This window comes from Amphiprion ocellaris, chromosome 8, assembly GCF_022539595.1.
Source record: "Amphiprion ocellaris isolate individual 3 ecotype Okinawa chromosome 8, ASM2253959v1, whole genome shotgun sequence".
Taxonomy (NCBI): domain Eukaryota; kingdom Metazoa; phylum Chordata; class Actinopteri; family Pomacentridae; genus Amphiprion; species Amphiprion ocellaris.
The window spans coordinates 19998480-20025412 of record NC_072773.1 but is presented as its reverse complement, the minus strand read 5'-3'; the positions used below and the strand labels follow the sequence as shown (position 1 = coordinate 20025412).

General features: G+C 37.7%; 2 protein-coding genes and 1 long non-coding RNA gene across 4 annotated transcripts; all 3 read right to left on the bottom strand.

The window, feature by feature from the left end:
• Positions 1–614: 614 nt before the first annotated feature.
• Positions 615–16742, bottom strand: LOC111586004 (C4b-binding protein alpha chain-like). 2 transcript variants are annotated; one of them, XM_023295662.3, is made up of 8 exons: positions 16586–16742; positions 16080–16174; positions 15818–15917; positions 15525–15598; positions 15251–15430; positions 14969–15148; positions 3953–4132; positions 615–986 (listed from the first exon to the last, which is right to left on the bottom strand). In XM_023295662.3, exons 2-8 carry the CDS (start codon positions 16135–16137, stop codon positions 913–915), a joined length of 846 nt encoding a protein of 281 aa, XP_023151430.1. In that variant the 5' UTR covers positions 16138–16174; positions 16586–16742; the 3' UTR covers positions 615–912. The 2 variants fall into 2 exon arrangements, with proteins under 2 accessions (XP_023151430.1, XP_023151431.1); XM_023295663.3 differs by lacking the exon at positions 3953–4132.
• LOC129349494 (uncharacterized) lies at positions 10585–14506 on the bottom strand. Its single transcript, XR_008602521.1, has 3 exons — positions 13431–14506; positions 12644–12802; positions 10585–11088 (listed from the first exon to the last, which is right to left on the bottom strand). It is a non-coding gene; the product is annotated as an uncharacterized LOC129349494 (long non-coding RNA).
• A 4762-nt stretch (positions 16743–21504) lies between the features above and the next one.
• Positions 21505–26777, bottom strand: LOC111584923 (uncharacterized). The gene is made up of 5 exons (XM_023294275.3): positions 26642–26777; positions 25562–25894; positions 25113–25418; positions 24687–24840; positions 21505–24596 (listed from the first exon to the last, which is right to left on the bottom strand). Exons 1-5 carry the CDS (start codon positions 26673–26675, stop codon positions 24422–24424), a joined length of 1002 nt encoding a protein of 333 aa, XP_023150043.1. The 5' UTR covers positions 26676–26777; the 3' UTR covers positions 21505–24421.
• Between the last annotated feature and the right edge of the window lie 156 nt (positions 26778–26933).

Here is a 26933-nt window from a genome sequence, read left to right as displayed (position 1 = left end):
TGTAAATAATTATATTTCCTTCAGTACGTTTTAGTACTCTATCTATCTATCTATCTATATCTATCTATCTATCTATCTATCTATCTATCTATCTATCTATCTATCTATCTATCTATCTATCTATCTATCTATCTATCTATCTATCTATCTATCTATCTATCTATCTATCTAGCCCCTATGATCAATACTCTGCAGTCCCATTCCTCACACATGTGGGGTCAGTATGGCAGCAGCTGACCTAAACATCCCATAGAAAACCTGATATGACACACAACTACTCTGATTATGTACATATAGCATTACTGTTGTGATATCTTAAAAGTGGAATGTGAAAACTATTCCCTTCATTTTCTCAAAAGACTTTGTCCTCCTCTGTAAATTGTGTGTGCTTATGATTGCTAACAAAACACAAAACAAAACATTTCAATGGTAACAATGCAGAACATCAAACAAGGCATTCTTGAGTTTGATGTAATGGACTCAACCCAGGGTGGGTCAGTAAGAGGAAGTGACCTTCCTGCAGAGCATTGAGCTATTGGGCTTTACAAGAATTGTTTATTTTCCTGCTCTGCCCCTAAATGACATATAAATCAGATGAGGCGTGACCAAAAATGTACGGATTCTTCACAAAGTCCTTTTATTTTGTTTCGGCTTTCTAAAAATTCAAAATGTAAAGCAACTAAAACAAGAACAACTGGAGATATAGCAAGACAAAGTTGAAAATTTAAATTGCCCTAAGGGTAACAATGAGTTAAGCATTCAATTGTTTTCCATCTTATTCCAGACATCATGTCGTGATTTTAATTGTCATGTACAATCTTCATTTTTCAAGTCCAAGTGACCACCGGCAATTAATGTCACATGTCTGGGTAGGTTCTCATCTCATCATGTATCCGGTACGGCTGATCTGCATCAGTATCTGTATGGAGGTCGAGAACCCTCCACCCAGTCACCGTTTTCTATCCTGAGATCTTTACATTCAACCGCTGCAGGCAAAGAAATTGGAAAACATGTCAGAATACATTTATTTTCCTTTATGACTTCAGTTTCATAATTAAAACACTAAAACATATTGAAGGACCAGACTGGAATGTTCCATCCTCAGAACATGATAAAGATTTTGTCATCCATCATTTTTACAGCTGTACTGTGCAGCTTCTCTATATTCATATAATTCTTTGCTTGGACTGAAAGTGCCATTTGCAACCACAGGTGGTGGCTCACAGGTCAACACTGCAAAATCCAAATGACATGTATTAGAATGGAAACAGACATTAAACACATGATTTATTAGATGGTTCTAAATTTGAGAATAGTACCAGCTTATGAATGGAAAATTAAGAGATAATATTCACTCATGCATTTGAGCTGCACAGGACTCCAAATCCCAGCAGTACAAGTGACGACTGCAGACCCTCCTACAGACGTGTAGCTCACGTCACAGGCAAAAGAGACTTCGCTCCCATCTGGGAAAGTTAGTGAAAGAATGTCCTTGTCCTTCAAATCCATGTTGGGTCCTCCATAAGTTCTGGAACAGTCTTAAGCTGTAGTGAAAACTTGAAAGAAGTAAAGTAGATGAGTTGCAGAAATGGCGACAAATTAACCTCAGCCAAACACCAGCTTTTGTATCTAATCATTTCAGACTGTACATGACAAGCTTATCTGCAGTGCTGGTAAGGGAGGCCACCAAGACACCCACGACAACTCAATAGGAGTTAAAAGCTTCAGTGGCTCAGATGGGAGAGACTGTACATACAACAACTGTTGCTCAGGTTCTTTACCAGTCAAAGCTATATGGAAGAATGGCAAAGAAAAAGCCACTGCTGAATAAAGCTCACATGAAATCTTGCCTGGAATTCACCCAAAGGGATGTGGGAGACTCCAAGGTCAATTTGAAGAAGGCTCTTCCATCTGGTGAGACAAAAATTGAGCTTTTTGGCCATCAGACTAGATGCTATGTTTGATAAACACCAAACACTGGACATCACAACAAACACATCATCTCCACCATGAAGCATGGTGGTGGCAGCATCATGATGTGGGGATGCCTCTCGATAGCAGGCCCTGGAAGACTTGTAAAGGAGGAGGGGAATATGAATGCTGAAAAATATCACCAAATCCTGGAGGATAATCTGACTCAGTGTGCAAGAGAATTACGACTTGGGAGAAGGTTTATTTTCCAACAAGACAACGACCGTAAGCGTACAGCAAAAGATGCACAGAAATGGTTCAAAGACAACAAGGTGAATGTTCTGGAGTGTTCAAGTCAAAGCCCAGATATCAATCCAGTCGAGAATTTGTAGCTGGACTTGAAAAGAGCTGTTCACTCCCCATCCCTGAGTAACCTGACAGAGCTTGAGCTGTTTTACAAGGAAGAATGGAGAAGAATTGCATTGTCCAGATGTGTACGGCTGATTGAGACATATCCACACAGACTCAGTGCTGAGATTGTAGCCAAAAGTGCATCTACTAAATACTGACTTAAATCAGGTGAATATTTATGCAATCATTTACATGACCTTAAATACTTTCAATTAGCTGACATGATTTTATAAAAACCTGTTTCACTTTGATATTAAAGCAAACTCTTGTCCAAAAAACACAACACTTCCAGCGAGCCCTGTGCACAAGTATTAAAGTGCATGAGCACAAACATGTACAGAACAGGGGAATAGGAGGGGAGATGAGAGTGAAGGGGCCAGCGAGAGAGAGAGGATGGTAATTCTGACATATGCTAACTACCTAAATGTAGTAGCTGGTAATGCATTTCACAAGCAGACAAGACTTGAAGTTATTTTTATGAATTTATCCTTGAGTTTAGTGACAGCCAAATGCCTTTAAACATATTGTGCATTATCTCAGCCAAACGAATGAAGTGAATGAGTATTTCCTTTGTATGACTAACATGTACATTCTGGTAGTCCAGGTGACCATTGGCCATCACTACCACGTGTCTGGACAGATGATCCTATCATAGTGTATGCAGCATCGCACTCAAGTGTCACAGTAGATGAGTATTTATGTGGGGGTTGAGAACTCATCTTCCAAACACCATTTTTAATGGTGCCGCTGCAGGCAAGGAAAGTTGTGAGGAAATACTGAATTATAGAACCTTATGATGTCATTAAGTGTTTAGCATTGGCTAATATAATGCTACAGTAAAAGTAACATGAAGCATGAGGGTTTTTAAACAAGATGAGACATTATTTAAGAGTCCAAGTTGCAATTTCCAGCAAGACCACATTGTAATGAAAATATAGATTTTGCTTTGAACTACAATGAAAAGAAGAATAAACACGACAGCGTAACAGATTTCTCAGTAATGCAAACATCTACAATTATTTTAAAATAGGAGTATATAGTACTCATTGATGCAGTAAAGGATGACATCCATATCTCAAACAATCCAAATGCTACTTCAGCTTTCCTGGAAATATATATGTATATAATCCTTGTGAAACGTATTTCCCAAACAGACAAGATTTACAGTCAATTTTCTGGATTTGGATTCTGGATTTACTCAACCACTGCAGGCAAAGAATGTTGTATTGTAGGAAATTATAATGTGATAAAGTGCAGTGATTAGGAATGCAAGTTTTGGACATGATTTTCTGAACCAATAGCTGGAAACAGGGTTTGATTTGTTTTTTTACCTAAGGCACAGGACTTTTGTGGCAATGATGACGTAGTTACATGAGCCAATCAGATACTGCTACACTGCCCTTGAAGGTTGCTGTGTCCTGCCATCATGAGCCTTGGCCAGAAGCTATTAATCGCTACAAAAGTCAGTCATTGTGGCCTGTTGCTAACTAAAGCCCCATAATCCTCTCTCCTTGTCAACATGGAACTACCAATCGTTCAAGAGACCACTTCCTCGGGTATATACAGTAAGCAAAGAGAGCATCTGATCAAGCCAATTATACAAACACAGCTAATTTCATTTATGACTTACGTTTACACTCTGGGAGTCCCGGTGACCATAGACCATATATGTCACATTTCTGGGTAGATGCTCCTTTCATAATGTATCCAGAATGGCACTCCAGCGTCACTGTAGATGAGTATCTATATGGAGGTTGAGAACCCTCCTTCCGATCACCATTTTTAATCTTGGGATCTGTACATTTAACCGCTGCAGGCAAAGAATGTTGTGAGGATATTATAATGATGCACTGGCTGGTATGTTGTGACTGCTGTGATTTAGGAAAAGTGAGACCGGACCACTTCAATAACTACTCTACACACAATGTTTTGAGAAAATTACGTGCAGAGAGTCAAATCTGAGTCAACACTGTATCATGAGAAAGTTTAAATATAAACTGAGTTCATGAGTAAAGTAATGTTAGAATATGGGCACCGTCTGATTCTGGAGCGATATTGTTGACATTTAGCTAGTTAGCATATTTAGATAGCATGTGCCAGATTTACCATCTCACTCACACTGGGCCCTTCCTCTCCCTGTCCCTACGTCCTATGCACAAGCTTAAACATGCACAGGAGATACTGAAAAAGTGTTGTATAGATTGGTTGAAGCTACTTTGTTTGGTTCCCTCCTGTGTACAAGAGAGTCACTGAATTTGACAAAAAGTATTAGTTTACAATTGGTGACTGTACCTTTAATTTGAACATGTCAAAGTCTTAAGGTTTTCAAATTAGATGGGATGTTGTTTAAGATTGAGTCACAATAAAAGTTGCAATTTCCTGCAAGGAAACATTGCAACACTGACTTTCTTCTGCACTACAATATAAAAAAGCATAAACATATTAGACACATAGATTTCTCGGTACCACAGATCCGCAAGACTGCAATGCTTTAAAAAAATATTCAGTTCCCTGGGATATTTCACCCTTATGTTGCTTTTATACATGAAATCATGGAAAATATAATTTGGCTGTTTTGGCAAAAATTTGCAAAAAAAAACCCTCTTTAATATCAAAGTGAAAACAGATTTTTTTTACACAGTTAATGTATTAACTTATTTTTGTGTGTATGCATGTATTTATTGATTTATTTAGTACTGTTAACATAGAGTTCTGAGTGAATTTTTCTTAAGATAGGCAAAGACCATTTATTGATTACATATAGGCCTATTAAATGTTTGTTAAAAACTAAAAAACATTAAAAAAAAACAACTGAGGCATTTATTGAGTCACTAAAATACTGTAGAGTACAGACCACATCAGCATGATTATAAGCATCCTCTGGTAAATTAACAACAAGATACTGATGTCTCTCACCATATGGACTTCAGGAGATGACTGGGGGATGATAAACTGTGACCTACTGGTTGGGTTCTCTCTGTTCTCATGTTTCTTACATGTTTGTCCCCTAACAGCCGGGTCCTAATGTTTTTTGAGCAACACACCATACTATGACGTTTTTACAATGATGGTTCTACTATGAAACCAGTTTGACATGTTCAGGCATTCTTTGTGTGAAAACTCAGAGATTTCAGGTATCAGAAGGTGGTTTTCAACTTTCTTTGTTAACTTTCTGCTTCAACTTTAAATTAAATTTCCTTCACTAACCCAGCCCTCTGGACTTCCAGTCAGCTGTGTTCCTATTGGCTGTCCATTTGGCTGCTTAGTGTTATCAGGAACACCTGAGCAGCTTGGTGTTATCAGGAACACCTGAGCAGCTCAGTGTCTTCCTGCTTTATTTAGCTGCATTCAAACATTTCCTTTGCTTCTGTTCACCACAGAACCGGGTTTGGCTCTGTTGCTTCAGTTTGTTCTTCAGTCGTTGGCTTGCAGCTTCCAGCTTCCAGCAGTAAAATCGTCTTTAATGTGTTTCTTGGTGTGTTTTAGGGCTTTGTACTGGATAGTTGTCTTGGTAAATGTGGTTCTTTAGCCACAGTTAGCACATGGTGGTAATGTTTGCAGTGATTAGTGGATTTGGTGCAGCTGTGTCTTTATCTTGGCTGTAGTGAGTCTTCAGAAGTTTTTGGTCAGACACATTCTGTATTCCTGTTTGTGAACCAACGTTGGTTGTCCAGAAGGTAAGAGTTCCTGTCCTGATTCTCTGTTCTCAGAGGTTCTCTGGTAGGCTGCAGGAGACTTTAGCGTTTGGGTTGTGCTAGTTTGGTTTTTGTACGGTTTCATTTGGACGACTATCTTGAAGCTCCTCCATGTGGTTTAGTGAGGTTTTCTGCAACAGTTCTACAAAGCAACCTGCAGCTTTTTAGGAAGTTCTGGAGACCAGACTTTAGAGCAGCAGAAACATTTATCAGCAGTTTGAGAAGGTGAGGTTCAGAGTAGAAATGAGATGGAAACCTTCTTGACCCGTGTGGTGAGGTCCTGTACCGAGTTTGAGCAGGTTGTGAAGAGTCTGTAGTTCTTTGGTCCAAAAGCACAAGAATCGACTCATTAAAGGAGAAAACGGGAGATATTGTTGGTTCTTCTGTCGCTCTGCAGTTTCCTTAGACTCAATATCAAGTTTATATTTTAAATGATTTCCCATGTGAGCCCAAGAAGACTTCAATAAACTCTCTCCATCCCCTGGACACAACATATTTTATTACGATGTTAATTCTTTGTCTTTTGTTTGTTTTTGAGTTTTAATCATAGTTTTAGCATAGTTTTTTCTCTTTGCTTGTTTAGTTTTGTAATCTGTGTGAAAGGTGCTAAACAAATAAAGCTGAATTGATACACTGAATAATTGACTAACTCATGATTGTGACAACAGAATTATTTTCATTGTGATTTAAGGGTTTGTTTCATTTTTAAGGTTTGGGTTAAAATCTTGACAGAAAAAAAAGATTAAGACATAAACTACAGTAAAACAGCAATTAAATCAAAGGAAAAAAAATTTAATATAATAGAACTTTTAAAAGGAAAATTAAACATTAAATACAACTAAATTATATTAGACAAAATATTTAACTAGATAATTAAACGGAAGATACGAAGCATCTAATTATAAAATTAAACAAAATTTTTTTAAACAAAAATATTAAACATTACAGATGAAATATTTTAGATAATTAAACATTTAAAAAATACAATTAAACAAGAATATTACACATTTAGAAAAATACAAAACATTCAATTAGATTATTAAACCTTGAAGAGTCAAATCATTTAATTAAAAAATTAAATGTTTAATTAGAAAATTAAATCTTAAAGACAATAAAACTAAATAGGAATTAAAAAGAAAATACAATGAAGCATTAAAAAAGAAAGTTATACATTATAAGGTGGTAAAACATTTAAAAAGAAAAACCTTAAAGATTTAATCGAAAAATTAAACATTGGGAAAGAAAAGGAAATTTTTCAAACAAGCCGATAAAACATTTGAAAAAGCAACAAACATTAAAAAGACAAAACATTTCAAAATCAGATCAGACATTAGAAAAGAATAAAAGGTGAGAAAAGAGCAAAACTAAACATTTAAGAAGAATCAAACTAAAGATAAAACCTTTGAAAAGACACCAGTTAAACTTTAGAAGATCAAATTAAACAGAAGAAACAATAAAATGATCAAAAGAGCAAAAACAGATAAAGTGTTTTCTAGTCTGAAATGAAAACATCAAGTTGTTTCTTCAAACATTTCCTCTTTCTATGTTCTTGGTTTGATTGTGGACAGATTTACTAAGAACTCATTTCAGAAAACTGCTTTCCAGATAAAGTCTACTAGAGGTTGAAGGCATTTATCAAACTAATGTTACCTTCTGATATCCACAAACTTTACTGTTCAGTGAAAAGAATCAAAGTTTGTTGAGAATTTCTAAAAAACCCACAGGTGAAGGTCTGAGAAGAACTCAGATGGATGGTCTAAATGTGAAATCAAGACTCATGGTCACAAGTTTTAAGGCTTCTGTTAACCAGAAAGTTCAAACTAACAGAGAAGTACTCAAGAACTTTTAAGATTTCAGTCCTCAGACTGTGGAAAGGTTCAAACTAACAGAGAACTACTCAGGAACTTAGAAGATATCAGTCCTTGGGCTGTCTGGAAGTTAAATCTAACAGAGAACTACTGTGGGACTTCAAAAATTTCAGCCCTCAGACTGTCTGAAGGTTCAAACTAACAGAGAACTACTCAGGAACTTAGAAAATTTCAGCCCTCAGACTGTGTGAAAGCTCAGGTCCTGAGGACTCGGGAGGTGTGGAGGCTTTGGAAAGTCTTGGAACTGAGGGTTCCACCCTCCAGCACAAAGGCCGATGTCCAACCTCCTGAAAAAAACGGTCGAGTCGAGACTCGAGTTAAAAAAAAAACTCGAAAACGACAAAAAATAGATGATAAATGCGCAAAAAAAAGAAGAATTAGTATCTGAGCGAATAGCTCAGGGGATAAGAAGACAGACTACCAAGTGGAAGGTCGCAGGTTCAAGACCCACCAGTGGCACTTTTCTTTCTTTGTCTTTGTCAGGATTTTGATAAAAATTTAAGAAGGGTCTGGTCTTGAACCAGCGACCTGCAGCTCCACAGGCAAATCCTTAACTCACTGAGCTACAGATCAGATAAAAAGAAATAAATTCGTCGTCCCTTTGACATCGTAGTTGGTGAAGTGACCACATGGGCAGAGCCAAGGCGGAGTCTGGGTGGAGTCAGGGCGGAGAGTAGGCGGGGAGGTGGGTGGCGGCCTCCCCCCTCTACTCCCCCACCTCCCCCCACCGCCCACCACACCTTCCCCCGCCTGACGAGTTCTTCGAGTCTCCACGAGTTCTTCGAGTCTCGACGGGTTTTCCCGAGTTTCTGGAGTTTCCACCAGGTCGGAGGCAGAACAAGTTGTCATGAAGAGGTGTTGAAGTCGGCCAGGATGGACTGACTTTTTACAGCGACTAGAAGGAAGACGACTAGAAGAGCAGGTCTTTAACCACCATCCATAAAATCCATGGAGTCAGCTCCAGAGAAATGAAAGAAGGTCAACTTTTACCAACCTCCATCCAGATGTTCAACTTGATATCTTTGACATTTTTAGCACCACAAACCTTTAGTATCACACTTTATTATCATTTATTAGGACTTTAATTGAATTGAATTGAATAATGGAATCCACCAGCAGATTTAGTTTTTGTTGAGAAACTTTATTCTTGTCGTCGTGGGACTGCAGTATTTAAAACTGTTCCTTCTATTTGACCTCATGTTTATTAGTTTGAATTGTCAATTAGTCTCTTAAAAACGAAATAATAAATTGGATTAGTCAAGAGCTTTAAATTTCTTACTTTGTCATATTTTAAATGACAAAAAAATATAAAAATAAAGCATCTTGAGACAATTTGACCTGTATTTGGCATTATATAAATAAAATTGAACTAAAATTGTATGTATCTTGTAATGTTGGAGTAATTCAGCCATATATGTTAGAAAAAACATTTTCTTTGTCTATTGATCTGTCGTTTTCTCTAGTAATTCATTTCTTGTTTTGGTTTATAAAATGTCAAACCCAAATATATTCAGTTTACAGTCATAAAAATCAAAAAGATTTGCATTCATGATGCAGGAATCAGGCAGTTTTTCAGTTTTTATCTTAGTTTAGTCAGAAAGATAGTTGATAATGTGTGAATTGTTGCAACTTGGGAGCCGTAGAAGGTTTTAATCTTTGGGGCCGAGTGTCAAAAAACATTTAGAAACCAACATCAACAAAACACTCAACAAAGATTTGAACATCATTAAAGGGAAATCCAACTTTTGCATGACAATGTCTAATTAAAGGACATTTATTTCCAACGTAAATGTGTGATATTCATCCTCTGGAGCTTTCTCTTCACATCGTCTTCCACCTGGACTGGTTTGGTCGGGAGCATGTGCAACAAACATTTGAAAAACTGCACTTTATCATCAATGAATGACACTGAAGTTTAATCTCTACATAAATGAGACTGAGTCTGAATGTGCTGCTCTGTCATTAACTCCCAAGATTAGGGAAAGCTCAAACGAAAGAGGACAGTTCAGAGAAGACTTGAGAATGAGCTTATTTTGAACAAACATCTCAGACTTTCTGAGCTTCAGCACCTACAGCAAGACAATTTAACAACAAGCAACTCAAGAGATCCAGAAGTTGGCGAGAGTTAGCGTTAGCTGAGCCAAAGAACATGTGGGACGCTAACCTAGTAAACTTTTCAGACTTTTCTCTGTGAATTCTGAGAAATAATTTCCTATTTAATGACAGAGCTACACATCTTAACTCAGTCTCATTAAAACAGACTCTAATTCAGTGTCATCCATCCATATTAAAGTGCAGTTACCCAAAATGTTTGTTGCATGAGCTCCAACAAAACCTGTCCAGGTAGAAGGCCACTTTGACAAACAGGAAGTGGATGATTCCAAGCAGATTTATAGAAGGGGGAACCACACTGTACTAAGTGTGGTCGAATATAGAGGGGTGTTTTGTGGGTTTTTAAGGCTGATAATGATTATTAGTGAGACATTTGGAGTAGATATTCATTTGCAGTAAATGAAAGTATTTAAAATCTTGAGTTAAACTTAGAAGAACACAAACTCTAACAGAAAACTTTGTTGATACGTTTTTGTTTTGTTTACAGATGTTAAGTTAAAGGAGTTTTATTCGTGACGCATAACCAATCAAATCACTCCAGAAGACAGAGCGACCACAGGTAGATAAAGGTTCAGAGCCAAAGTAGCGCCATTTTTAAATGTATTTATTACCGTAAATCAGTAAAAAATAAAATACTGATAATCAGTAAATCAGTCAGCCCACAATTACTACAATTCTACAATGTATGTCTCTTTCCTCTGACTTGTTATTTGTACAATATACGATGTATATGATGGCGTTTTTTCATACCAAAGGCTATACTATGATGTTTTCTAAGAGACATACGATGCTACTCTGCTTGTTCTGGCTCTGGGCCACTGCACTCCTCCTCTGTTGTTTTCTGGATTGTACTCAGCTGCATGCCTTCGTCCACCCGGCCTCCGTTGACTCGTCCCGTCTGCCGTCTCTGGAGCTGAAGCTGGATTGGAACAGACCAAAGTACAGTCCAATCACGATGCCAGCTGCCTCTCAAAAGGCTCCTTCATCTGGCAGGTGGTGGCACTTCTTCTGAGGGGAAGCTGAGCTGGCCCAGCAGAACTTTGGAGATGTGTTCCAGTGGTTGGTGGATGTGTGGGGAGATAGAGAGGGACCTTTGAATTGTTCAGAAAGGAAAACAGGGAACCCATTGGTTGTTTTAGTTTAGGGTGCTACTGCGGTGTGATTTTGGGTTTTAAGAGGTGAACAGGAAGAGGTTTTTTTTTGTATTGATTATCTTTTACTTTGTTCCTGGTTGGAATGCCCATCAATGTCAACGTGAAGTTCACTTTTAGTTCTGTTGATTTATTTTTATTTTACTAACACCCATTTGATTTTAACCCCCTCACATGTTGTGTTGTTGTAAACTTACTCTTTCAAATAAATTCTTGTCTAACCCTCTGGAAACCAGCATTTGGATGGTTTTTATGTTGCTCCTCACCTACTTCAGACAGCCGGGACAAAACAACGTTTTGTGGACCAAAGGCTATAATATGACGTTTCCAGAGCGACATGCTATACTATGACGTTTTTAGAGCGACATGCTATACTATGACGTTTTTAGAGCGACATGCTATACTATGACTTTTTTGGACGACATGCTATACTATTGTGTTTTTAGAGCGACATGCTATACTATGACATTTCTGGACCAAAGGCTATACCATGACGTTTTTAGAGCGACATGCTATACTATGACGTTTTTTGGACGACATGCTATACTATTGTGTTTTTAGAGCGACATGCTATACTATGACATTTCTGGACCAAAGGCTATACCATGACGTTTTTAGAGCGACATGCTATACTGTCACATTTTTGGAACAGGTGAACAGGAAGAGTTTTTTTTCGTATTGATTATCTTTTACTTTGTTCCTGGTTGGAATGCCCATCAATGTCAACGTGAAGTTCACTTTTAGTTCTGTTGATTTATTTTTATTTTACTAACACCCATATGTTTTTAACCCCCTCACATGTTGTGTTGTTGTAAACTTACACTTTCAAATAAATTCTCGTCTAACCCTCTGGAAACCAGCGTTTGGACTGTTTTGGTGTTGCTCCTCACCTACTGACAGCTGTGGACTAAAGGCTATACTGTGACGTTTGTAGAGCGACATGCTATACTATGATGTTTGTTGGACGACACGCTATACTATAGGCTTTTTTAATTGACATATTACTGTGACCTTTTTTTTGTTTTAGTGTTTTTTTAGCAACATATAAGAATTCGAACAGTTTTAAAAGTTACTATACTTTTACTTGTGCAATGAAATTATTATATGGCATTTTTTAGATGACATATTATGCTCTGATGTTTTCTTGAATTACATACTATTTTGACAATATACTGCACTATGACATTTTTTGAACCACATATCATACATGACAATTTTAGGCAACATCCTATCATTTTGCGCTTTTTGAACCACATAATAATCTACCGTTTTGTTTTTTTTTCTTGCCAACATGCTGTACTATGAACTACAGGCCATACTATGTTATTCTTGAGTAAAGCATACTATACTTTGACGTTTTCTGAACTACATCCTATACTATGGCGTTATACACAGAGTGCTTTGGTTACGTGTTGATTTCTAATCTAGATTTTTTTCTGTTTTGTTTTTTGACGGGATTACCACAGACCTGACCGTGAACACTGTTGACACCCACCTCAGGGAGACGCTGCCTAAGATCTCAAGGCTGCTTGGTCGTGGTCTTTCTTCCACGTACTCTTCCAAGATGAGCCGGGAAGTTTAACACTGATGGAATGACACCAGGTCTAAGCCGACAAACTTCCAATTCCTCCTCAACCCATAGTCTCTGGGAAACCTACATGGAGTAAGAAAAGTAGACAGAGAAGTAATTAAGTCTGTACACAACATATTAAAAAGAAATCACGCTAATAAATTAAGTACAAAGAACCGAATTCGCCAATATACTGGAGACCAGAGCTATTTAATTTGATAAGTATAACCTTGTTTAGTAACATTTCAATTATTTGAGAGCAGTCCTAAAGAACTGCCTGTAATCCCAATCATAAAATGGGTTTGGAGGAAGAACATAGATGGTAATCTGGATATACATGAGTTAGGCTTTATAACTACTATTGGTAGTATTGGTGGTAGTAATAGCAATGTGACTACTACTAGTAGTAGTGGTAGTACACACTACTGCTGCTGATACTGGCACTGCTACTACAACTTGTAATATTATTACAAATGCTGATACTACTTCTACGACTCTAACAGCTGTTTATACTACTACTGCTGCTTGTACTTTTAGTATTACTACTACTGCTTGTACAACTATACTACAGCTACTATTAATCGTCTGGTATTTGGTTGTCAAGCTGCTAGCTTGCCTTAGCGTGTTGCTAGTGGCTAACTAGTTAGCTCTCATAGACTGGAAGCTCTCAACAAGATTTCATCATGAAAAAAGAGCCAAAAACTATTCTTACCTATGAAAAGTCATTCCAAGTTTCCTTGTCTCAATCGTACGACGCAGTGTGTAACTGTATGCAGTACAGTGAGCCGGCATACTTCTTGTTTCCGTTTTCACGCCGTCTACATCAACGGAATGCACTGAAACTTTGCCCCCACTAGCTTAGCCTCGCCGTAGGACGCAGCTCAAAGGGGCGTGTCCTATCTACTCATTCATATCTATGAGAACAACGGTGGCTGCACATAAGGACGCCTGACATTGATTAGCTGCGTAAATACCATTATATACAGTCTATGGTAAATACGTATGTGAATCGCATCATTGGCTGCAGCAGCCAGTCACCGGTCACTCACTGACTCACATTGAAAAATAGCACAGAATGAATTGTTACGTGTTTATTTTATTTACAATTTAGGTTGGATTTTTGTTTTGTGCGCAGCGCAGATTTTCTGTGCGGAGACCGTGTCAGTGCGCAATTGCGCACGCGCGCAGCTTAGAGGGAACAATGCCTATGACCACTCTGTAGGAGTTAAAAGCTTCAGTGGCTCAGATGGGAGAGACTGTACATACAACAACTGTTGCTCTGGTTCTTCACCAGTCAAAGCTATATGGAAGAATGGCAAAGAAAGAGCCACTGTTGAAAAAAGCTCATACGAAATCTCTCCTGGAATTCACCCAAAGGGATGTGGGAGACTCCAAGGTCAATTTGAAGAAGGCTCTTCCATCTGGTGAGACAAAAATTGAGCTTTTTGGCCATCAGACTAGATGCTATGTTTGATAAACACCAAACACTGGACATCACAACAAACACATCATCTCCACCATGAAGCATGGTGGTGGCAGCATCATGATGTGGGGATGCCTCTCGGTAGCAGGCCCTGGAAGACTTGTAAAGGAGGAGGGGAATATGAATGCTGAAAAATATCACCAAATCCTGGAGGATAATCTGACTCGGTCTGCAACAGAATTATGACTTGGGAGAAGGTTTATTTTCCAACAAGACAACGAACGTAAGCGTACAGCAAAAGATGCACAGAAATGGTTCAAAGACAACAAGGTGAATGTTCTGGAGTGTTCAAGTCAAAGCCCGGATATCAATCCAGTCGAGAATTTGTAGCTGGACTTGAAAAGAGCTGTTCACTCCACATCCCAGAGTAACCTGACGGAGCTTGAGCTGTTTTACAAGGAAGAATGGAGAAGAATTGCATTGTCCAGATGTGTACGGCTGATTGAGACATATCCACACAGACTCAGTGCTGAGACTGTAGCCAAAAGTGCATCTACTAAATACTGACTTGAATGAGGTGAAAATTTATGCAATAATTTACCTTAAATATTTTCAATTAACTGACATGATTTTGTAAAAATCTGCTTTCACTTTGATATTAAAGCAAATTCTTGCCTAAAAGCCTAATTATATTGATCATGATTTCATGTATAAAAGCAACAAAAGGGTGAAACGTCCAAGGTGGTGAATACTTTTTATCGGCATTGTATATGCTGTCATCTGATGAAACTCATTAAAGTAAGCAGTCATTTTCATATATGACTTACGTGTACATTGTGGAAGTCCAGGAGACCACAGACTATTTATGTCACATGTCTGGATAGATGCTCCTTTCATAATGTATCCAGAATTGCACTGGAGTGTCACTGCACTCTTGTACCTGTATGGAGGTCGAGCACCTTCTTTCCATGTGCCATTTTCAATCTTAGGATCAGTACATTCAACCCCTGCAGGCAAAGAAATTTCAAAATAGACATATTAACCAAAGTTGAGATGACATGGTAAAGAACTAAGAAAGTTGGGATTGAAAAATAATTTCAAAAGCTTACTGGTACATGTTGGAGGATCAGGTGTGAATTTTCCATCCGTAGAACATGATAATGATTTTGATCCATTGAGTGTATAGTCATTTACACAGCTGTACTGTACAACTTCAAGGTATTCATAGGATTCTTTGTGTGGACTGAATTTGCCATCTGTTATGTCAGCTGGCGGATCACATTTCAACACTGCGGGAAAAAAAGAAAACAAAAAATAAAAACAGACAGTGCCCTTTTTATTATGTATATATGAGCTGTGTATTAACACACAAAGGTTACCAACCTTCACATACAGGTAAGCTGTCCATCCACCCTTGGTCTCCACAGTTGATCTCTCTCTGACCAACCAGTATGTAACTAATTAAGAGGAGAAAACAATTACTTAGTAATTCCATTTCACTTGACAATAGTAAGTAGCAAGCAAGCCCTACTGAAGATCCACTTTGAATGAAATCATTTTTGTTTGTCTTTTATATGGAAATGTTATGGGAGACAAGATTTTTGTTTAAATGTGTGACTCTCAATCAGTATGTAAAAATTAAATCTCTGAACATGAATCATTTATTTAATACACACCCTTCATTACAAGTGATCACAGCTTTTTCACCAAACAGTGTTTCATTAGAGTAGTCAATCTGTCCATTATCCACTACTCCAGCTGAGCCACAGTTCTTTCCTGAAACAAGAAAACTCTGACAATTAGGTTCCTTCCTTACCAATTACTGGACAGTGTTATGTACAACTAAGTGAACAGTCTAGTCAGCAGATATAATCACCTACAACATTGATCATTAACAACATTTTTAAGAAAAAAATATTCTTCAAACAGCACATTCACCTTGAGAAGCAATGAGAAGGCCAAGACAGCTCAGTGGAAGGAAGGCCATGACACCCATGACAGAATCTGGTCAGTCTGACTGAAGCCAATGAGGCCTTTTTGGTAAAGACAAAATCAAATGTAAGTCAGACATTTAACTTGGTTAAGATAGTTGATGTCAGTGATGAGTCCATTCAAGCAAACTCAGTATGAGTGGTAGAGAATGGTCTGACAATACATATATGATTATTTGTCTCTATTCAGTTCTGGTAAAACCATTTTAGCAGGATATTGAAGGTAAACATGCAAAACAGTTACCTCTAAAGGAGTCTGCATGACTTCTACAGGACAAAGCAATGAGGTTCAGACCTGACCGGTTGTTTTCAACATTTCAACATGTCAATCATCAGATTAGTTGCCTCTGACACTGGAACATTTAACTCACAACACCCTGAAGCTTGTTGGAAGTTCAGGGCTCTGATGGAACCTACTTTGTGTTTCTCTGTTGATGGTGCTGTCAGACTTACATGTGCAGCTAATCTTGAGCGGGAATTCTTCTTCAGTGAAGCCACTGCTCCATAGTATTCTCATGTGATAGATAGCAAAACTGACTGTAGCTGGGTCCTTAAGCACAACAGGACTACAACAAATTTTTGTTTGTGTCTGTGTGTTTGTTTGGTGTTCAGTCAGAAACTCATGTGCATGCGCACTTTGGTTTTACAAACACAGTCAATAAAATCAGTTCCAAGGTACAGGTCACTGACACAGGTGATGCAATGTATAAACCATCCCCCAGTGTAAACTAAACACAAATATCAATGCAGCATGTAAATGGTCTTTTTAACTGACTTTGAGAAAATCTTTTCTGTTGCTTCTACTGCTGAGTTAGACAAGGGTTAAACTGACCCAAATGTGAACTAAATGTTTCTGAGTCGTTCAACTGAAGAGAAATTCTCCACTACTGAGTTAATCAACACCCCGTCCAGTGTGGCTTTAAAGGACGGTGATCAGTGACCAGTTGACAGACACTACTTTGACCGAAGACTACAAAAGGCCACCTTAAAATTCAGCTTCATTCAAATGACACAAAACCACGAGTAACACAGTGATGTGAGCACTGGGAGCATCAATTCTGAGGACTTTCTCTGGCCTTGGATATAAATGCAGTTGGGAGGAGTGCCATATTTAGGTTACAGTCCAAATATGGTGACAGCTTTGTCTGCTCATTAACGCCAACTGGACAATAATATAATCATGTTTTCTTTACAGCAGTTGTCTCTCACTCACATATCTTCCTTGGCAGGCATCTGTCTGTCTCAGGGCCATATTAAGAACAGAGAGTTCATAAACATGTTTACAGCCTCAATTTGGGAAAAACAGGGGTCAAGGGTGAGAGCCTGTAGGATAATTTGGGGTGACTTAGTACCCACACTTGATTTAAGGATTTAAGGTGACTGCAGTTGGCAGACGCACAGGCAGTTGGGAAGTCAAACTAACAGCTGTGAGGAATTACCTCAATCATGAGAAAGAGAGTATTTTTTCCTTCACACAAACATGCCTGAACACTGAACTGCAGATAATAACATACTGTAAAATAAATAAATAAAAACTGCCAAAAATCTGGCAGCAAGGGTCCCAGAGAAAAATACATGGTGCTTTTAGCTGATTTTTTAGATGTTATCTGTAATTTACTAAAATAAGTTGGAAATTGTTTAAAACTTAAAGTTAAAAACTTTGTGTGTGTGTGTATGTATATGTTTGTTTTATTTATTTATTTTTTACAGTATGGAGTCAGTTCAAGTGCGTCATGCATGCAGCTGCTTGTCCTTTTCTGAAACAGGCTGTGGCTTATAATGTTACATTGAAACTAGCGGTGTAAATAGTAATTTAAACAGGGCTTATGCCAGTAGGCCTGAAGGGTGGAGTGACTTCTGCTCAGCTGAGTGCAGGAATTTGCTGATAAGACATTAAAGCAGGATAAATCATGAGATCTGCTGAGCAAAACCAGGCTGGAGCACCGAGTGGTTAGCGGTACTTCAGTGCTACATCACACTATTCAAGAGGAGTTTTTGTTGGTTCCGGTTGTGCAGTTTGCTCAATGATTAGATAGATTTTAACTTACCCCAGAAGCACAGTGTGTTGCCTCTTGATGCATGCGCCCTGTTGACAGAAACACAGGAAGCCTATCAGTGACGCATCTTGTCCTGCAGTCCGTGGTCCTTAACCAAAACTCCATCCATCCATTATCTATACACCGCTTAATCCTCACTAGGGTCGCGGGGGGGGGCTGGAGCCTATCCCAGCTGACTCGGGTGAAGGCAGGGGACACCCTAGACAGGTCGCCAGTCTGTCGCAGGGCTACATATAGAGACAAACAATCACTCTCACATTCACACCTACGGGCAATTTAGAATGATCAATTAACCTCAGCATATTTTTGGACTGTTGGAGGAAGCCGGAGAACCCGGAGAAAACCCACGCATGCACAGGGAGAACATGCAAACTCCATGCAGAAAGATCCCGGGAAAGCCGGGACGCGAACCAGGGACCTTCTTGCTGCAAGGCAAAAGTGCTAACCACTACGCCACTGTGCAGCCCCTTAACCAAAACTCTTCAAATTATAACAAGGGCTACAATAAGCTCTCACTATTAAACATATCATCCATACATTACTTCGTTTAATGGCAAAAAAATAATTCTATTTTCAAGTCTTATAAATAATTTAGCTTCTAATCATAATTGGGCATCTATAACTTTTAGAACCACAGCAATAAATAAATGCTAAATGTTGAAAAGCCTTTTTATGAGTTGCGTTATGTAATTTTTTCCTTACAGTTTATAAGGGGCTTGAGCAAATCTGCATGCAGAATCAATCTGAGGCTCCTAAACCTGCAGTAAAGAGCACCAGACATCAATATCCTGCCAAAAGCCTAGAGGAACCCACTGTTCCTTTGAAGATGGCATCTCTGTTTACAGTGAAGGCTGTCGCTTATTTTCTAGAAAGACTTTGCTCTCTTCTTTAAATTGTACATGCTCATGTCTTATGGTGGTCACTCACAATTTTCTATATTTTAATGGTAGCAATGCAGACGATCATACAAAGCCTTAATAGAGTGTAATGGAATTGACCAAACCCAGGCTGGGTCAATACGAGGAAGCAAACTGACTGCCAAGAAGCAAGTCATTGTCCTCACTGCTGGTTTTCCGGTTACAAAAAAGCAAAGTTACAAAAACAGTAACTTCCTTATCTATGTTAGCTCAAAAAATGTCATGTCATAGAAACAACACTGAAGTTGAAATGGCTCCATGACAAGCTTGATGGTTCTGAAATAAAATCTGACAAAATCTGTAAGACCCACAGTTTTTACAATGTGGGAAGTACTGAATGTGAGATTTTCAGTCTCTGACTTTAAAAATAGATCCAGATTACCCTGGACCAAGACCCAAAACCACTGCAGTTCTTATTTCAAGAATTATATGGGTGCTTCAAAGCTTCTGATGGGACATAATTCACAATTTCACAATTCAATATGCTTAATAAGTATGAACATCATGTTTACTACTGACAAAGCATCAAGGATGGTGTAGTTCCAAAAAAAAAAAAAAGCAATAAGCAATTGAAAGAATATGACTGACGACAAAGAGTAAAAGCGTTTGTTGGGTTTCTGTGCATCATGTATAACAAGCTATGTCAAGATAAGTGTCATATTCAATAAGGTGTACCTCTGTCTCTACCTGGCCTGTCATGCAGTGTACACAGACTCTTTCTACTTTTGCAGACTTGACTTCTTGTGTCAGCCTTTCCTAATGGCCTGACTGTGCTCACTAAGTCTGCATTTGGAGAGGATCCATCCCTGCTTTTCTGCCAACCCTTTCCATTTTAATAGATGGCATATTTCCTTGCCAGAAAACACTTTTCTATTGACTCATTGTTTGTGAAGGAGATTAGTTTCCAGGTATGTGGGTGAGGTATTTGCATTTCTTTATATCTTGTAATAACTAACCTTGTTGTAAAGCACAGACACCTGAATCACTCATCAGAAAATTTCCACACTTTACTGACATCAGTTTACACTCATTAAGACAAAAACAGCGACAGCAGAGTGTTTCTTGCAGTGATTTAAGTGATTCAAATATAGAGATGAGAGGTGTGTTGCTTTTGCACAAGACCTGAGGAGAAGTTCAGGGCCTTAGATGCACCCCCTTTCTTATAATGATGTCATGTCTTATTTGTTTACATGTGAGAATAGAACGATAATGCACCTAGCCTAATGTATTAACTTAATATGATAAATTTCACATTGTGACAAAGTAGGAACCTTCACAGGGCATAAGGAAGCAACGGCTAGTTTCTGTTATCATCATTAGTCATCATCATCATCATCAGTAGCATTTTAAAGGGTTTGGTTGTATTTCACTTTATTAGAACAATTTCATTTGAGCAAGTGTGTAGAGACAGATAACAGTCTGGTAAAGCAATCAAGGATCTGGAAAGATTTGTATGTGAGAGTGCTTTGGAAACCAATCCTTTGTTAATAACTGCATGAGACATCCTGACTAACAAGCTGATGCAGATTCACTGCGAATCCTCACATGTTATCAGAGAATCTCGAACAGCAATAAAACCATAAAACCAGCATCACAGAGGCCGGGAACTTCCAAAGAACCACATCTGTAAAATACAGGTCACTGAGCCAGATGACGAATCTGCCTGATATTAATCTTCTTCCACCTCTTGGCATGTTGTTCCTGTACATTTATGAATTGTGCACAGAATTATCAGCAAAGAAGCAAAAGAACTCCAGTGCAGCAATGTATAATAGAGTGACAGCTCACTCTATGTCCTGAAAAACAAATATGTGACAGGTTTTCCTTTTATATTATTTCCATGGGAGATGGGAAAAAGCAGCATATAGTCTAATCTGTTGAAAGACAGGTTTCCTGTGTCAGAGCGGATTCTGATTGTGGCTTGGCAGTTAGACAGAGGTGGTGGTTGGAGTGTGGTCATGTTCTTTCTGTTGGCACAGTCATAAGTGGGTTGGCCTGATGATAAAAAAAAAAGAAGACATTGCAATGCCATTCTTCTCTCGACTTTGTACTTTGTGCAAAAGATTTCACAGCAGCCAAAAAACAACGCAGACCTCATCAGTTCACAGAAGCTCATGTTTATAATATTCTAGAGATTATTTTGGGGTGGGACAAATCCAGTTGAAACTGTCGCACTGTATCTTAACCTTGGACTGATTTGCAAAGTGAAAGGAGAGTGAGCATAGAGTGTCGTGTTTAATATGGCCACTAGGAGTCACTAAAGTAATAAACTACACAAAAGGACTTCAATCATACAGTGTAAGAAAAATTGTATAGTATATGACCATTATGAAAACATAACATTATAAAAATCAAATAATATTATATGTAAATTATATAAATAAGTTCCAATGTCAAAATTTGCAGTGGCCAAAAGGTCATTTTCCATAGCTATAATTGTAGATGAGGGTGTGAATGCTTTAATGCTCTATCACGCCTTCATGACAGCTCTTTTTTAAGCGGCAAGTGAGGAAATGATGTAATGGAACAGCTCAAATACCATGACACAATGTGTTGATTATCATTTCAGAAATTTAAGAAAAAGAGAAGTTACAGGCACAGAGGAAACAGAACCACACCCAGAACTAGAACATTTTCAGTCACTGACTCTTAACAGCAACATAAATACAGCTGCTGTCTGCTGGCAACAGAACGTGGAAAAAAAAGTAGAGCCATGTTCTCACTGCTCAAGTCAATAGTAATGACAATTTGCTTTTCTGAAATAAATCATGATTAATTTAATTTGGCAACTTTACAAGAATTTACACAAAAGACTATTTCATATGAAAGTGAGAACAGATGTCAACAAATTAATGTTAATTAATTCAACATATAAAATGTAAAAATAAGTAATAGAAGCTGCACAGTTAGTGAAATTGAGATCATCTGAGGATAGTGAATACATATCAAGCAACTGCGGTATAAGTAGAGGGTAAAATGAATGCAGCAAAGTATAGATCAACCCTGTGTGACTTGGGAAAATATTTATAAATACCAGCAAGACAATTACTTGAAGCGTGCAGGCAAAACTACTTAGAAATGGTTTAAAGGCAACAAGGTATATGTTTTGGAGTGGCGTAGTCAGAGCCAAGATTTCAATCCAATTGAGAATTTGGCAAAGGTGCATCCACTAAATAGTGACTTGAAGGGGTTGAATACTTATGCAGTCTACTGCTTTGTATTTCATTTGTTTTAGTTAATTGGCATTACTTCTTGTTTTCTCATGACATGAAAGAGTTCTTTTGGTAAATTTGTGTCAAAATACCAACTTGAATTAACCATGATTTGTCAGGTTGGCAGCTGCCAGGCCTAGATAGTGCCCTCTCCCTCTTCTTCCGCCCATTTCCCATCGTCGTTTTCTGTTGTTGCTTTGTTAATCTCATTCTGAGTTTTGTAAATAAACCAGCCTTTATTGCATTAATCCTCTGCCTTTTCATTTCCTGCACTTGAGCCTCTTGGAAATCTTAACACGATTCAATGTTGAAAAGTAACAAAAAGGGAAATCTTCCAGGTAAATACTTTTTACAGACACTGTATATGTTGCTGATACTGCCATAATGATGCATATTTTCACATGATGTCAGCATACATTTAGTCAATCCCAACCCAGTACACTCCACTGTCATCAAACTGGAGATTTGTCACTTTCCCAAGTAGCTTTCTTCATCCTTCTTCTATTATGACGGACATGTGGGTGTTTGGGTAACACCTTCTGAATCTAATAAAACCCCATGTGTTTCTATGGTTTGGACATATGCTGCAAATAACTGAATACATGCCACTCGGTTTCATATCTTCTCTTCAATCAGAAATCCTCTTTATGTTGGTTTACCACAAAGCCACTAGATGTCACTATGTTACTAATGCGGCATACATCTGTTGAATGCTGCCATTTCTTATTATAATGTCTTCATTATTGGTAGCTCCTTAACATATGAGCTTCAACTCAGTTTCTCTAGTACGTAATGTAAGTTTCAATAATTCACTCTTTAACATTAGATTTGCTATATATAATTAAAGGAAGTCATATGGTTGACTGACTGCCATAGTTCCTTTAAACAGCTAGAAAAGCCTAAGTGAAAACAGACACGGTAGAAACTGCATACCCATTTAACAAAATGGAAGGATAAAAAGTTTATCCAATTTGAGTTTTGCAAGAAATTTATGATAGGATTTAATCTTATATACATATATATATACATAAAGTAGGTAAATGAAGATCTTTCAGACAGTACATTTCCTGACACTCCCATGAGACTGAACAACTCCAAAACTACACAACTATCATGAACTTGTGTTATAGAAAACAAAACATACAGTTTTTCTTCAGTAAGTAAAAATGCTCTGAAAAACACCACCAAAAAACAAAAACAAACGCTTTTTGTCTTAATATCACATAAGACTTAATATTGCACTTAATACAGGATTATTAAGTGTAGTATGCCATTTAAAATGTGAAAAAGTGTAATTTAATTGCATTTACTCACAACTTTATAAGCTAAGTCGCATTTCAACATGTTGTCCTCCATTAGAGAGAAAAAAACAGTTCATGTATTGTTAATGAGAAGACAACATCACAAAAATGTGAAATAAACACTATATAACAGGCTATGAAAATTTCCAATGGTAAATAAATACTCTCAAAGAGAAGAGTGTATGTGTTTCATTGGTCATGAAGCAATACAAAATTTACATTATTAAATTAGTTTTTTGGCTCCTCATCTGTCCTTCTGAAGAACACTATCCATCCATCCATTATCTACACACCATTTAATCCTCATTAGGGTCATGGCGGGGCTGGAGTCGATCACATCAGTAACAAAAACAGGCCACTGATCATTAGGTCTGTATTCAGTGATGATGATGATAATCTGTGAGTGGACACTGGGGCATTTTGAACAGTGTCAGAGAAAATATCACCACAAAAAAACATTGACTTTTTGAGTTCCACTATACCTCTCGAAACATTAATGTGAGAAAATAGATCAACATGGTACTGTATCAATTTAAACTTAGGAATAGGAGCATAATTTAATGTATATTCATGATTTTACCAGGAGGTTGTGAAAAGTTGCAGCACAACCAACAACCCATGAGTTGTGCAGTATTCATACTTTAATCACATATTAGTCCCCCTTTTAGTTGACCACAGCAGAACTAAGCTCATTCTCACCACAGATGAGAATTATCACATTTTATCAAGGAACCTTGGTGAGCAAAAAGAAAAAACAACACAAAACCAGCATTACAGAGGCTGATAGAACCACCACTGTAAACTAAGGTCTCTGAGCCAGATGACGATGTTGCCTGAAACAAACTTTCTTCCTCCTCTTAGCATGTTTTCTGTGTCTTGTTTTTATACACTGAAGAGTCGCAGACAGAATTATCAGCAGGGATGCAAAAGAACTCCAGCGCAGCAATGAATACCAGAGTGGCAGCCCGCTCCATGTCCTAAAAACAAGGACGTGACAGGTTTTCAGACAACAAACACTTTTAATATTATGTCCACGAGAGCAAGCAAAAAGCAGCATATAGTCTAACCTTCTGAAAAATGGATTGTGATCAGTGTGATTGATCAGTAAAGTCAGGTTCCTTGTGGATGAGTTTACTCTGGTGGTGGGTTGGCAGGTAGACAGAGGTGTTGGTTGGACTGTGGTTGTGCTCATTCTGTCTGCACAGTCATAAATGGGTTGGCCTGATGATTAAAAAAAAAAAAGAGAACATTACAACTTGTACTTTGTGTATTTAAGTATTAACATTCATTATATTCTCACTTCCTTTAAGTAGGTTTTTTAAAATTTAGAATGTATCATTTTTGTATCTAAAATATAATTAAGAATTTTTTCTTTTTTTTTGTAATTCATAGTGCACATGTTATGAAGTATTTTGAAAGAATCAGTAAAATCTTGCAAACACAGACTTCATAGAAATGATACTTCTAAATTGCTAAAGCGCATCTGTTCTTACCCTGAATCTTAACCACATAGATGCAGCTGCTGTCTGCAGGCATCAGAACCTGGACAGAGACAAGATCGCTGTTCTCACTGTTAATGTCATTACTGGCAACACAGTAATATTCACTGTCTTTTTCCACTAAACTGCAGTGGAGGCTCAAGTCTGACGAGTGGTACAGCAGGATGTCTTTGAGGTACCAGGCGTATTGAATGTCAGTGCCCCTTTCGCTATCACAGCGTACAGTCACTGACTTCCCCCAACATGTCAACCTGTCTGCCAGAGAGCTCAAAGGCCAGAGTCTGGGTTTAGATACTGGAACTGACCCAAAGAAACAAGTAAAATATTAAAATCATTCAGCTTGGCAGAATTAGGCAAATGTCCAAATGCAGTTCATACATGCAGCTGATACTATCGCAGACGTTTTCCAAGCTATGCATTGCAAGAGTCTGCTTCATTCTTACCTTGAGTGACAACCACAGAAACTGAAGTCATGATGTCGGCATAGATTTTGTCAATCCCAACCCAGTACACTCCACTGTCATCAAACTGGAGATTTGTCACTTTCACCAACAGCCCTCTTCTTCCTGCATCTATTATAACAGATCTGTGTGTGTTTTTAGTTTTGGAAGCACTTTCTGAATCCACCAAAATCTCACAAGTATTTCCGGAGTTCCCTCGGCACCAGTACTTTTTACTGTAGAGGAAATGGTTTGTATCATATTTGCAGATGAGGATGAATTCACCTCCAATATGTGCTCTGATGTTTCTTTTGTCACACTGAAGCTGAAGACTTGCTGAAACACAAGTGAAATCGAATTATTAGAAATTAGAAACATTCTTGTTTTAGGTTGGTTGACTGCGTAGTCAATTTAAACCTGATTCTAATTTAAACTGTTCCCCAATATTTACTATTAATTAAAGTAAAATGTAAAAACAAACAAACAAAAACAAAATGATGGGTGTCATGCAAAAACCTAATCTAAACTGAAAGTGCAAGCGAGCTTCAGGAAAAACTCATGCATACATGTGAATAATAACTTTTACAAGTGAAAAGACTTTCTTAAGTTTTTTCCTCATTTAGAACAGATATTTCTATGTCAGGAATATTAATATACAAAAATGTTTGTTTTAAATGTTAAAATAGAATTTTCACAAATAGAGAACAATTCCAGGATATGAAAATAAACCATGAAAATAAATGTCTACAAAAATGTGTTACTGAAAAGGAGTCAAAGACTAAATTACCAAAATATATTTCTAATGTATTTCTGCGTATGATGGCTACTTAAGCATGAATTTTCAGGCTATTTACATAGGATTAAAGATTTTCTCTTTTCAATTTTCAATCATTCATAAAGTCAAGAATAAACACGTAATATAAGACAGTTAGCTGTGTATTGAAATAGATATTTGCTCAATAGTCAACTTAAATAGAAATGATATATTACTTTTTTTGTTTCAGGAATAAAAAGATTGAGAATTTTATATTTAGCAAAATTATGATGATCATTAATAGAAGTTGGAAACTACAGTTTACTCACCATGAAAAAGCAAAACCAGATATAGTGCCCTCATTTTGAGGAGAAACGCCGCAGTGTGACCCGTAAAGAACAAAAATCAGCACTCAGGAAGCTGCAGTCACTACAGTCCACCTCTGCAGCTTCCTGTAGGTGCTCTGTAGGTTACAGTTGCAGGTTACGTCAATAGTGTTCTTTTTTCTAATTGTTGCATCTGTAATATTACAGATGATTACATATCTAATTCGAGTTTTAATCAATTCCTTTTCCAGCCATTATTGACATTCAGATTAGCAGCGAAATTGCTTTTAGCTTT